The sequence below is a fragment of the Ciconia boyciana genome, chromosome 8 (genome assembly GCF_034638445.1).
Source record: "Ciconia boyciana chromosome 8, ASM3463844v1, whole genome shotgun sequence".
Lineage (NCBI taxonomy): Eukaryota > Metazoa > Chordata > Aves > Ciconiiformes > Ciconiidae > Ciconia > Ciconia boyciana.
The window spans coordinates 15,147,766-15,162,767 of NC_132941.1; the positions used below are offsets into that span (position 1 = coordinate 15,147,766).

The 15,002-nt window shown below is 35.2% G+C and overlaps 1 protein-coding gene across 1 annotated transcript in view; it reads left to right on the forward strand.

Moving 5' to 3' along the window:
• The window catches only part of UNC13C (unc-13 homolog C), a 187,269-nt gene that overhangs the window by 136,266 nt on the left and 36,001 nt on the right, over positions 1-15,002 (forward strand). The window contains exons 18-22 of the mRNA XM_072871143.1: positions 4,660-4,786; positions 5,761-5,857; positions 6,308-6,451; positions 7,449-7,526; positions 11,840-11,917. Coding sequence (XP_072727244.1) covers positions 4,660-4,786; positions 5,761-5,857; positions 6,308-6,451; positions 7,449-7,526; positions 11,840-11,917 — 524 coding nt within the window. The remainder of the gene's footprint in view (positions 1-4,659; positions 4,787-5,760; positions 5,858-6,307; positions 6,452-7,448; positions 7,527-11,839; positions 11,918-15,002) is intronic.

Genomic DNA, 15,002 nt, shown 5'->3' on the forward strand with positions numbered 1-15,002 from the left:
TATATGACTGAAAGTTTGGAAATAGCAGGTTTTCTGGAACAGCAGTTCTGAAAGAAATAGACAAAATATGCAGCTGGTAGTCTCTAGAATGATTAGTAAGTAATTATTGCAAATCACATAGAATAATGTTACAATGGTTGAAAATAGCATCTGATTTTTGATGGGAAATTTTGCAGTTAATCCAAACACAATTCCCTTGTGCTTAGTCTCAATCCTTTCCATTTTAATAAACTGTAGTGCAATAGCATGTATGTAACAGTCAAACCAACTGATTGTGATATAATTAGCTACACATAAATATTCTTTGTTGTAGTTATTCATCTCTGAAACATTATCTTTAAAGCCTGGAAACTGGACAAGCTTTTTTTTTTTCAATATTCATATATATTTACATCTATCTAGTCAATTTGTTCATTTTTACAGACAGATTTCCTTCTTGCAGTTCTTGTTCATACGGATTTGAAATATTCTTTAAAACCACCTCATTAGAATCCTTCAAGGAGTTTAACTGTATGTTGTTACAAAAAACAGTGGCTAGGAAACTTCTGTAGAAAAGAAGTTGCTCTCAGCCTTTGTACCCAAACAAGGGAAAATTAGAGTTGAACAAAATATCAAATTGATTACCTGAATATTTAAAATGTTCAGCTTTTATGAAGGTTGTTAGATTACCCTTTTTTCCTTTTTTAGCAGCTAATACTTATCAGAAATTACATGGATACTCAGAGTTATGTTATTACCTCCAGGTTAAAAAGGGAAAAGGATTCTGTAGTGAACAGGATTCTATTCCAGTTTGTTAAGTCTTTAGTGTCATGTAGATGTTTCTGCTTAATAAGTCATCATTATGACTTTATTGACAAAATACTATGACACTACAAACATCAGACCAAAACACAATAGTTGTATTGCAATTTCTTTTTGTTTGCTGCTTTAAGAAAATCTTCTCAGCTTTCTTTAGCAATTGCTGGGAAAATGAGTAAGAAATCAAACATAATTCCAAAGTATTGCTGTTTGGTCACAGGCCTGTGAGGAAAGTACCTTGGATTATAGTCCTTCCTACAACATCTCTTTATACGTTTTTCTGTAAAAGAACAATTGTCTGCAATTAGATTATTTGCTAGATACAGTGTCACCAGGTCAGTGGCTGATTTAATCACACACCAAACACATTTGCATATACTAATGCATTCCACATAATAGTCTTTTTTAAAAATCTCTCTTCTTTCTTGCTTACACAAACAGCACCTGAACAGAAGATATATTTTTTTTCTCAGTGCTATTGCTTACTGGAAGTCTTCTTAAAGGTGTTACTGTAATTGTAATTTCTACAACTGAGATGGAATGACTCTTTATACAGTTTTCATTGTAGTTGCAGTTACAATGTTTATTACTGCAAACCTGTGGAAAGCATATGTGCATTAGAGCATTACCCCTAAGGAGATATTAAAAAAAAACCCCACAGTGTAATCAATACTGTAAAAAAGATGCTCTTACTTGAACTGCGATAGATAAAAGCAGCTAAAGTGCCCCATACACACAGATTACAGTTCACAGATTTTACAGTTTACAGAAATTTTATCAGTATTTTTTTCATTGATTCATGATACAGTAATATAGAATAATGTGCCATTATCACTAATGGGAGCTGCAAATGTCCTTGTTATGAAATTCAGTAGATTAATAGATGCTTATAAAAATATGCTGCGCTACAAGGAACATTTCATAAAAGTAGCAGCAAAAAAAAAGGTCAATAATATCAGGTTTACTATAGTGGAGATGCTGTTTATCTAGAATCAATTATGAGAAAGGTCTAGTATTTCTATCAGAATCTCTGCTGAGCACATTTGCACAGCAAACAATTGCCAGGTTTAGTTCAAGGCTGATTCAGTATTATAATAATTTTGCAAAGCAAGAGTGGACTTTTGTAGAGAGAGTTGTATTGTGCAGCTACTACACCTGTCTTCCAGAAAGTCCAAAATGGATATATCTGTATAGGAAAACATGGTGCCAGCTTTTCTTCCAGGAAAAAAGACACGGATCTCCAAACTGCATACATATATCCTGTGTTGTCTCACATTTGCATTAACTTGTGCAAGTTTTTCAGAAATTAAGAAAGCAACACATGGGTCTTAATCTGAATTTAGAATGCCTACAGTGATGTTCCTATGCTTTCTAACTGAAATCCATGGGTACTGTGGGTAAACCCATCTAATATCATCCAGTTAAAATTGTCATGGGCTGACTCATATGGGCACCTGTTTTCTCTGTTCTTTGGTTTATATAAACTGAAGAGGTGATATGCATGGATACAAAATGACTTTGTAGATCTTGTGAACTATTTTCCAATGGTCCATAGGTTAATATTAGGAATTGAGGATGTGTTTTTCACTTACATGTAGCTACAAGTAATATCCTAGGAGACTCTTTTGAAATATTCTTTCCAAGGTATAATAGCCTGGAGAAAAAACCTCAATTATTCATGAATGACTTTTGTGCTCATTTCTAATGTGTTATAATTTAGATCTTAACTTAAAAGAGAAAATATAAATGAATGTTATTGCATAAGCTGTACCCTCCTGGACAAGTTTGCCCATTGTTGGCAGCAGCTCATTTCTAAAATTGAAATAAGCATTTGCTTGGTTTGTGATACTATAGCAAACATTCTTAAATTGCATTGTATAATCCAATAATCCATTCATGCAACACTCGAATGAAAAAATGCTATTCATTTCAGAAATTCCACTTTATTGAGATTCAATATAAGACAGATTTTTCTTGATAATGACTTAAGCAGTAGACGTGCAGTGAATTTGATAGCAGTAAGATAATTGTTCTCAGTCAAAGACTGGTATCACTTGTAAGAACTGCCTTTTATTGAGCAAGTGTTTGGTTATCTAGCTGTCTGCAATAATAGATTGTGGAAAAACTCCTACCAGAATAAAAAAATAAGATTCCTCAGGTCCATAGAAAATAAGAACCATGAGAGTACACATACATCTTTCTCTCTGTGGTTCTGTTTAAAGCTAGTAACCAATTATATTATGCTAGGGAGAATTTGTAGTACTCTCAAGTAGCAATTGGGCATGAACAAATATAATATTTAGACAGCAACTGATTTACTTATTTTTCTGGAGTGTGATGATAAAGGCACTGAAGGTGAAAATGCTAACACAATGCTAAAAAGGCAATAAGACCCCACAGGGGCACTTCATAAGCTGATTCCCACAAAACTTACTAATTCACTACATAATAATATGCTTCTGAAACACTTATTTCTTGTATGGCACGGTGATATTACTAGAGTGCTGATTTGGTGTAATAACAAAACTAAAAATTTGCTGTTAATGTACCTGGTCAGATCTGAAAAACACAGAATGTGTATTTCACAGTGCATTTGCACTGACAGAGAACTGAGTGGTATATTCATGTGTGTGTATGACAGAGGATGGGATGCTCCTGCTGCTATATAAAATCAGGTTCACATCCAAATATATATGAAAAAATTGTGTAATACTATGTTATGATGCAAGCAGAAGTAAGGAGCAAAAAGGAGGTTTGAAGAGGTGAGTTCTTAATACGTACTGTTTATGCAAGAATGTCATTTCTGCTGAGGATCTGTATTAGGTCACTTTTTAAGGGAGCTGGGAAAAGAGTTTAGTCTTTTGCTTAAGGAAGAATGTGCAAGTGACATGACACCTCAAACAGATGAGACCTGTGCAGATTTTAGGAAGCTGTGAGCAGTAAGTGAAGGAAGGATTACTCTGCCCAAGATATGTGGAGCCATGGTTTCCTGCTGTGGGAGAAGGAAATGAAAGATTTGAGCAAGGATAAAGTGCCCATTAGCTAATGGAGTGAAAGAATGGAGCTGTCCAGGGCCTGCAGTGGCTGGGTAGGAAAGACTGCAGAGCATTGTGGATAAGCTAAACTAAGGATCATAATCCTGGAAGAAAGGCGGACATTTGTTCCAAACTAATTAAATCAGACTTTAAAAATGCAGAAAGTGGTTCCAGGTGGCTCCATGACTCCTGTGATCCATGATCATCTGCATATCCGTTATGTTGAAAACAGGAGGACGCTGAGAATGTGCAGAAGCCCATTTGAAAAACTTAGAAAACACTTTATTAAACCAGCTTTTCTACTTGTGCCATGTATAAATCAGATGGCTGTAGAGCTGTGGAGTTGCCTCCTTTTTCTTTTTCTTAACTATATGTGATAAATGCAGCCCATTTACTAATGCAGGTTTCACAGATTCATATAGGATTGGCATTTATAGCTGTTACTTCATTTGGCTACTACACAGCTATACTTCTGTTCTAACTTGAAACCTGGCACAGCCTCTTAACCATTTTGCAACAACCAAAGCAGCATCTAAGGAACAGGAAGTCAGCAAGTTTGTGGGTTTTCCTCCCTGCAGTGAAGAGAGTTGAGAAGCCTAATTTGTGGTCTGGTCATTGTTTTCTTTTGTTTTGTCTTGTTTTTCCTAAGGGTACTCAGAACCTGAAGATTGAAACTGTGGGTACTACTACCTCTAAAAAAATCAAACCAATTGTGCTTTAAAATGCAAGTACTGTATTATTATGTCACTAGTGCATTGAGGCACAAGAATGTTATTTACTGTTAGAATGCTATTAAATGCTTTTATTTTGACTCATTCTATTACAGAACATGAAAAGCAGCGGTTATGCAAAAGCACAGATTATATGAATTTGCACTTCAAAGTGAAATGGTTTTATAATGAATATGTGCGAGAACTGTCTGCTTTCAAGGATGCAGTGCCTGAATACTCTCTGTAAGTAGTGTATAGGGAAGTGTGCCATGAGTTTGGGCTTGGTGCAAGGTTTGTTATGGTCAAATATTTATGCTCAAGTTTTAGCAAGATCTCAAGGTGTGTGGCACTGATAACTCTTTACTTTTCGCACTTCCTCCTCTTTAATTCTTCATCCTATCAAATGAAAGAGTCCAGGTATTAAAAGTGCTATTAGCTATTTCATAGGACTCTTTATCAACTGTTGTAACTGCAGGTCTTCATAGATGACAAAATATTTTTGTCAGAAAATGCCTGAGGATGGTATGAAATGTGGGAACAGCAGCAGTATTAGTTAGAGGCCCCTGCATTTGTTTCATACGCAAATTTGGATAAAGATACAATGCTAACGGAATATACTACTGAAATTATTCTTACTCCATTGGGTTAATATTCAGCTGCTGTTTTCATTTTCGCCTTTCCTCCTGCAATTGATATATTCAATCCTGCGTTTTTATATGAGCTATCCTTAATCTCATTCCTTAATCTTCTGCAAGTCTGCTGATTTGCTGAGATGGGTTAGGGCCTGTTATTGCTTTAAATTTTTTTAAAGAAACTAAAGAAAAATAAAACACAGCTGATGTTTTATAAAAGCAAAGTTTTCTCCAAGTTATTTCTCATACAAATAAAAGTTAACAAAGAACCAACACACTCTAAAATTTAAAAAATGTGCAGAATACGATCCCCTGCAAAATATGAACACATTTCTCTGATGGCTACTGCTAATTTTACATCATTGGGGTAGACCAGTTAGAGTATTGTGAAACTGAAGCCTGAAAGACTTCTTGGTAGCCAGTGTCTTTGGTGACAAAAATTTTTCTAGGATGATAGACTTTTTAACAACTAGAACAGATGTGAAGACACAAGATGCCAAACTGCTGGGTGGTATAGTATCTGCCCTCTCAGGATCTTTATGAAATGTACTTACTTAATTTTACAAAATTGTTTTTAATTTTCAGGTGGTTTGAACCTTTTGTCATTCAGTGGCTGGATGAAAATGAGGATGTCTCAATGGAATTTCTTCACGGAGCACTAGAAAGAGACAAAAAAGATGGGGTGAGCCTTTACTATTTAAAGAAAAGAATAAAGGAAGTATTAAGACAGTTACTTAGTATTGCAAAACCAGAAGTACATTTGATCCCACAGTATCCTTGTTAGACCTCATAAGATACGCAGTCAGTAACGGTTCTTGGAAGATAACCCTATGGACAAATTCCTGTTCTAATTCCATCTGCCTAAATTCCTCATGGACTTCAGTCTATGGTTTCATTAAACTCTGATGCGATACTGATGTCATGAAAGATAATTTCATTTTTATTTTTAAGAGGTTTGAGAGTAATAGAAATGTGTAAAGCCACTTTTCTCAGTATTATCAGCAATATTTTTTAAATTATTTTTTATTTATTACTTTTTATGACTCTAGGAAGAATTTCAAGTGTAAGAAAATCAGTTAATACAGTTCTGGCCTCTGAATGAGTATTAACTCATTTGAATGTTTCTCTCTAGTTTCAGCAAACATCAGATCATGCCCTCTTCTCTTGTTCTGTGGTTGATGTCTTCACACAGCTCAATCAAAGCTTTGAGATTATTAGGAAACTGGAGTGTCCTAATCCAGAAGCACTATCTCATTTAATGAGAAGATTTGCAAAGGTAAATTAAAATCAATGCATCTCAACTAAGCTTCAGAGAGAGTGACATTGTGTTGCCATGTACTTAAAAGCTAATTCCAATGTTGTTTAGAATTAATCTCTTCTATTTCTGACTGGGATCCTTAGGAAGACATGCTGTCTGTGGCTTAAGAATATTTTTCATCTACTTTGTCAAAATCGGTTACCAGTTTGAGAAGTTCTATCCTCTCTGAGATTTCATATTTATATATGTTATACAATCAGTTATTATTCTTGCTAAGCACTGATTACAATTCCGTTAATGGAGCAATTCCGTGAAATGCAATTATCTAATTAGTCAGCACAAGGGAAAGAAAAATTCAAGGTATGGCGATAAAGTATTGTTGGTTGAAGCTCCAAGGTGGTAGTTCTTATTCACCTGCTTTTTTATAAACTCAACTTTGTTACGCCAGCTTTCTATTTGGATTGTAACATTTCCTCACAAGCTTTAGATTTCCATAATAGTCCTGATGGCTTTAAAAAAGCTTGCATTTACATTTATTCCTGTTCTTCAGTTGCAACAGTTTTCCATTTGCAAACAAAGTTCCTATTTACATTATTATTGTAAGGTAAGCTCATATTAGCAGGCTTTGAACAGTGCTCCCTTGGTCTTATTTTTCCATTATATTTTTAATCTATGCATTGCAACTCCAGAGGATTTTCTGGGCTTGCTACTGTTCCATTAAGTATGTGGTACATTGCAAGGCGTAGAGCTCTCAATTCTTCTCAAAAACAGTATGACTAAAATTAAAGTATCTCTGCTATTGAAGATTACATTCCATTAAGAACAACCCACCATCTGTTGTGCAGGGATTTGAAAATGTGCTCACAGGATTGTTTATGTTATATCTAAAAAAATACTATATACTAAATGTGTAAGCACCTGTAAAATCTATACTTTATATAAACCTCCTTTTTGGTTTTTATTATTATTTTACATTATGAAATTTACCATTTAAAAGACTCTTCTCCTCTCCTAGACTATCAACAAAGTGCTTCTTCAGTATGCCGTAATTATTTCAAATTACTTCAGCTCATATTGTGATAAAGAAAATGTGGTGAGTAAAAAGCTGCGTTTTGTTTCTGCCTCAGAAATTACCTTTAAATGACTTACTGTACTTTTTGAAAATGTAATCATTTTTCTGTATGAGAAAAAGCATGAACAGAGGAAGATATTTTTGGTTTGCTTTATTTTTTAATAAGGTCAGCATGTTTTCATAGCTGCTTAGATTGCTGTGTAAAAGCTGGAATAGGTGGAATTAGTTACTACTTAGGTGGAATTCTGCTACTACCACTCACTCTCTGTGCTTTATCCATGAGCAGTGAGAAGAAAATCATGTGCCTCACTGCTTACAAGGGACTCCCTAATGAAGGACCAGATTGCCATGGACTCAGAAACAAATGAGATATGGACACTAAAGATGTGGTTAAGCAAATCAAGACATTATCAATAGCTTAACATGACCAAGGAAAATTGTTCTTGTAAACACTTTTCAGTATCATTGATATTCAATCAAAGCCAGTACTCCTTAGGCAGGCAACATTTAGCACTATGTCGCCTATGTTTAGTAGTATGTTGTACAGATGTATCCATCTACGATTAGATAAATAACTGCAGCACCATCCTCATACTATTCACCTTTAAAAGTACAGCCCTTATGTAGCTCATACACAGATCTCAGCTATATTTGTCACATCCCTGTGCATGGCTTGAGGACGCGCTCATTCTTGCCACTGCTCTCTGTAGTGTGAGACAGTGTTGTAATCTAGAGGTTACCAACATACACACAATAACAGAATTCAGAAAGACATCTGTTGCAGCTAAATATCAATTATTGATGGTTCTTCTTATAAGCAACATTACAAAAGACTAAACTTATTAATTTTTCAGGCCGCAAATATATTTGCTAGGAGAGACTTATACCATTCTGTTCCTTTTACACCATTTTGTCTAAAATAGAATTAATAAATAAAAATACCAAACTCAAAACTTTATTACTAAGTAGAAGTTTTATATACAAGTTTTTACAGAGGAGTGACTTTTATTTACATAGACGTGTCATGTCTTAGATTTAACTTCCCACTTCAGATATTTTCAACATTGAAGCCCCTTTCAGTAAACACATTGAAAAGACTTACTTTAGTAAGTATCCACACATCTTTCTTATGGTAGTACTAAATCTTTTCAGCATCTGAACAGAGTAAAAGCACCAGGCCAAGTTTGGCAATCATTGTGTAAGGAGAATAAGTCTTATAGCTGTAGAAACACTAGGAAACATGCCAGTTATAGAGTACAACAGAATAGAATAGACTATTTCAGTTGGAAGGGACCTACAACCATCATCTAGTCCAACTGGCTGGCCAATTCAGGACTGACCAAAAGTTAAAGCACATTGTTAAGGGCATTGTCCAAATGCCTCAAACACTGACAGGCTTGGGGCATCGACCACCTCTCTAGGAAGCCTGTTCCACTGTTTGACCACCCTCCTGATAAAGAAGTGCTTCCTAATGTCAAGCCTGAACCTCCCCTGACACAGCTTTGAACCATTCCCACACGTCCTGTCACTGGATACCAGTTGATATATGCTAAACCAGCACAACATATTGCCAGTTTTTTTCCGCATCCAGCAGGATGTAAATCTTCATGCATTTTTAACTTTACAGATACACCTTCTACATATTCCTTACCTCTCTCTCCTCCAGGGCAAATACAGAGCTGAAAAGAACACAACACTCTCTCCCCCCAGTATGGAGGAGTGAATGCATTACACGTCTTCTACTTTAATGTTAATCAGTCCAAACCAAGCTTCATCTAAAATAATCTGTCTCTGTATTTGACCCAATATGAGCCATAACTGTTCTCAAAATTTAATGTAAAAAAGAAATAAATTTTGTAGCTATGTTTTTCCATTTCTTTTGATTTAATGCTAATATTAAATAAAGCTTATTGCTTTCTAGAAAAAATGAGTTTTAATATATAGTGTTGAGTCATCGAGTCAAACTATTTGTGTAGTCCTTTGGCTTGTCCAATGGGATTTTTTTAATTGTTGGAGTGATTGATTTCTAAAGTTACCCTGGTATGCCAATCTTTGCTAAAGCTTTAGATGGAATTAATCTCATATTATGATATAAAGTATTATATCAAATGACTTTGGGGGACATAACTTACGTCTAACAAAAGCTACCTTTTTGAAATATATACTTTTAGCTTAATAAAAGACGATTTGATCTGATGATCTCAGTTATATTAAAAGTCCATCTCCTGCATTAGAGTTGACAGAAGAGATTAAAACAAATACTTTTTATTATTAAAGTTAGATTTAGGCATTCTTTTTCAAGTCAAATATTCTACTATTTTTATTAAACACTATAAAATGTGCACATAAACTGTTCAAATAAAAGCATACCAAAGGTGCTTTTCATAAAGACATGTGTCTAATGTAAAAACATCCTCTTATCTTCCACCTTCTGACAGAGTTTACAAACAAACCTGGTTTTATGTATTGTACTTGCCACTCACTTTTATGTGTTGTTGCATCTGGCTGTCTGATTCCTGTAAATTGCTGCAGAGTATTCTGAAGGACAAGATGATAATGGAATAGTAAAATGAGAATGTTTTTAAGCTCTGGTTCTGTTATTTACTGACAGCAATAGAAATTTTTCCATTGAGCCAAGGTAGGCTTAGGAGAGCTCAATTTTCCATTGAGCCAAGGTAGGCAAAAGAGCAACCTTCGCTAGCCTCAAAGGAAACTTTGAAAACTGCCTCAGTATAAAGTATTTACCTCATAGCTTCAGTATACTGCCAAAGGCATTTGCACTTGTTTTGAACGAAAGAACCAAGACATGGTATTCACCTACTTATTCCCCCATCAGAAAGCATAATCATGGATTTGTGATATTGCAGATAATTTCCAGAATAATTAATATGTCAGAAGAGAGGACATAGAACAGGAGAGGAGGACTCAGTCTTAGTGATCATAAATTAATAGAAGGTAGATAAACAAATAGAAGAAGTGGGGTTTGTGGATTTTTCAAGAGACAGGAAGAGAGGTGATATTTCAACCATTATACAAAACCAGCTGTCTTTTGCAGGAGGCCAAATAGCATGCTTTACTGGGAAGCAGTAATGTAAGTATTAAGAAGTTAGATCAAAGTTCTTTTTTTTTGCTTCAGTTGAGAAGGACTCTGACACCAAATTCCTTTGAGAGTAATGTAGAACTCATTAAAGCTAAATTATGTTATTTATCTTTTGAATACCAAAATCTAATCCCACCATGTTTCAGCACTACATTGGAACATGCTATTAACTAGAAAGGTACAAACAAGTATCAATCACTGTAATCATTCCATCACCTTCTTGTTGTCTGAGAAAAAGTATATGTGTTTTATTGAAATGCATTACTTCAGTGTCTAAATTAATCTAGTCATGCACTAGAACGCACTGACCTCGGCCAACCAGAACTCTTAGCGAGTATTGTCTTATTGCTTCCCCGCACCATACCAAACTAGCATATAATGTCATCTGAGTACACAAAATTCTAGCAATAGATCCTTTCTTCCATAATTTTGTAATAAGCTGCTTAATTTTATCCATGTTTTTCTTTTTACCTTATATTTGTCCAGCAATTGCTGTCTTTTACACTGTGGCTCTGTGTTCTGCCTTAAAGAAATGAGCTTAAACAGCAATATTTTTAGACTAACATAATATGTTTACAGAATTCTATTGCCTACCTCATTCACCAACTTTTCAAGCAATACCAAATGTACATTTCTGAAATATTATTCTGTTATTAACAGAACTGCCTGTTGATTTATTCAAATACTTAAGCATCAGCCATTATCTGGGTTACAGTGCTGTCACAGTTCCCTGCAAAAACTGGGTCTAGAAAGCAATCTGGCATTCAATTTCCTCCAGTCTATTTTCACTGCCAAAGTACTTTTATCATTATTGTGTCTACTCTCAAAGAGACGATAATGTACTACTTGCATTAATTCACCAGATGTAATTGTATTAAGTATGACTAGCAACTACAACAGATATGAGGTTCAGGATGTGAAATACTGGGATCTGAAAACTGCCCAGCTAGTTGGGAAAAGGTATTTAGTTTCCTGTGGGGCAAGACTATCTCGAGGGCATAATGGGCAGTCACTGGCTGAGTGGGTTTGTTGACTGGGCAAAGAGGAGTGTGAATTAAAGAAGGAAGAGGAGGCAGCAGTGGCCGGGAACCTGAGATCCCTCTCTAAAAAATACAATTGCATGAGTGTAGGGCTGCCGAAGAACTGGTCTTCAGCCCAGAGGCTGTGAATACAGATATTCATACATAAAAGGAACATAACATGCACATTCTCACGTTTGGTGCTCTCTTTGTAGCCCTGTATCTTGATGAATAACATTCAACAATTAAGAGTCCAGCTTGAGAAAATGTTCGAGTCCATGGGAGGAAAGGAGGTGAGTCATATTTGTTTCCTGGTTCATTCAAAATTCCTTAGAGATCATTAGCATCACGCTTTCAACCTAGTCACAGCCTTCACTTCTGCTTGCAAAGAAAGTAAAAATGTTTTTTAAAAAAAAAGTCTACAAGAACTATTTAATGTCCTGACAATACTAGAAAGACCTAATGCTATTTCACAGAAACATGCTAATGATCTGTAAAGTTCAACCAGCACTGGGTGTTTTGTGTTGTAATCTGTAGTGCCAGCTTTATTTTAATGTTTGTATTGGACTATACTTTGCTTTTTTATGTATTGGTATGTTTTGCCTGTATCTGAAAATTTTGTAGAATATGTGCTTTGTGCTTTGTCTGTAATGTGTCATGTCTTTGTCTAATGCCTTTGACTTGCAATCCACTGAGCAGAAGAAAGAAGGAGAGAGATTCTCTTATGAGGTTTGTGATAGTAAGCATCTTTTATTATTCCTGACCATATTTTCTAAGGCTAAGAACAGTCACATTTCCTACTAATTTCCATTGATGCATTTGTGTAATTCCCTATGATCTAAAATCAAAAAGAGCTATGCTTGGGCATTCAGTTGACACTCGAAAAGTTTTACTAGGTAGATAGTGCGAAGTCTTTCAGAATTTAAAAAATAAAATCTATAAAACATTTTTAAGTGCACTTTTCAGTATCTGAGGGCCTGCTTGTATTCAAGATTTAGCACCATTTCACCAAGAGCTGATACTCAACAGTCCAGAACATGCTTAGCTTTATCTTCATTTATATTTCAGAGAACTTAAAAGTGCCTGAAGTCCTGTCAACAGTAAAAGGACATAAATATGTGCTTCAGTACTTTGCTGATTGTAGTCTTTGACTGTTTTGAAAGCTAATGAAGAAATTAACATCTTTTCAAGCTATAGAATCCTGTCTTCTTGTTAAAAAACCGTGTTTGGATCATGAATATACTATCCTTATTATCAGCAGCTGGCTTTAAAAAAGAAGTTACACATACATCAGCTTTTTATGGTTGAGACTGTAGTTTGATAGTTTCACAAAACTTTGATCTAATGTGACCGCACTATAGAGAGAATTGGAAAATACATTATTTCATATTTCCACATCCACAGTGGGACACTGCAGAGGTAAGATAGTCCCCTGTGTCATGCAATAAATAGTACCTTCCAAAGGAACCTATAGATTCACTCCATGGTGAGGAGGTTTTGTTGAGCTAGTAATAGCTTCTTGAAGCTGCCATGGCAAAAATACTTCCTGCTCCAGAAAACATGACATAAACTTCTGCAGCCTTGTCGTCATTGAAAATTTCATATCAAACTTTAAAAATACATATTTATCATCCAGGCATGGCTATGTTTTTTGTGGTTACTGTTAACCCCCTTTCACTCTCTGAATATTACAAATAATCTTGTCTTCCATGCTCTTATGTTCTGTGCAAAGTATTTTTGTATTAAGGTCGTGGATCCAATCCTACATGTTGAATGTCACAAATCATAAAAACAGCTAAGTGTCTCTAAATCCTGATGAAGACAAGGGCAGAGGAAAGCTGAATAGCACTTTATGTCTATATCTATCAAATTATTTTCAAATCAGAATATTTTCTTGAGTCTTCAAAATGTTCCATTTTCCTCAAGAAAATATTAGTTTTCCTTTTGCTCCCAATAGCTTATATAATTTTAAAAATAGTAAAAAAATAATTAGGGTTTTTCATAGCAGTTTTCTTTCAAAATCTCTCATCACTTCTCATCCTTTTTGCTTTCCCTTTTAATATTAATGAGGATAAACTATTAAGGGTGTTAGAGTATCAAAGCAACATTTCCTACAAATGTGGTGCAACATGCAACCCTTGGAGAGAATTCAGAGATATTTTTCTAAAATCCCTTTGTTAGGTACCTTAAGTGCATCTCCACTTCACGGTCTAAGAAAAGAGATCTAAAAAATACATTCCAAGTTTTTTTGTTTCTCATTAGGGGAATTTCTTGAAGAAAAGTACATTCATGTTCAATTTTTTGTCACCCATATCAAAGTGCCCCTAAAACGTTTGTCCTCAAACTGGAATACTTATTCCCCCAGCCATTCCAAGAGCACAAACGTTAATGGCCAATTTGCCTTATTGAACTGGTACTTAGAAGAAACAAAGCCAGCAATAAAAACTGTAAGCAGTTTCCTTGCAGGGAGAAAATAGGTTAATATTTTGCTTGTGGAGGGCATAACAAGTCAGATGATTTTCAGCAGAATAATGAGACCTATTTCAGTTGAAGCAAAACTAATTCTAAGAAAAACTAAATGCTGTTAATCTCCTCAGTGTCACATTGTGAGCAGTATGTCTTTCAAACTATGCAGTCAAAATACCACAATCAAGCAGCAGTCCCTGTGTTCAGAGTAGGCCTATTGCATCTTGCAGGGCAGGGAGCTCTATAAATAGAGAAAAAACTGGGCTCTCATCTTTCCTGCCGTTAAAATAAAATAGTCTGAACAATACAAGTTTCTTTATTAACTCTCCTCTTCTGCTGTAGGCAAGCAGGAAGGGTACTTAAAAAATTATATGTGAGATCAGTCTGCCATAATAAAGTAAGAGTAGTAAAGTGGGATGCAACCCACTGTCTTTTTTTTAAAAAATAAGTCCAAAATCATGGGAACGGATTATCATAATGTAGAATTTTGGTTTAGCTCCTGTTTGTTTCATCCAAAAGGAGTGCACACGTTTGCACTAAATCACTTTTTCATGTCTGACAAGTTGGAAGCTGATAAAAGGGAAAGAAAAAAAGTTAATGCTTGTGTTGCTTTTCACCAGATGGCAGAACATGGCAGAAATGAGTTACAGCAATTAGGATCAAAAAAAAGGTGGAAAGCAAAAGCAGGTTGTTTATGTACAACAGTATTATATTGACTGTAGGTAAATCGTATTTCTGCTCCAGTAAGTTCAGTTCCAACTTTACATGTAATGCTTAGGAATTCCTATATGAATCTATATGTGGTCCTAAAGACTTTGATGAGATGACAGAGGCCCAGACTTAAGCAGAATAGTTCTGAAGTGTCCATCTTTAAATCTATTAAGTCAGAGGCCCGAGTATTTAGGGCAGTGG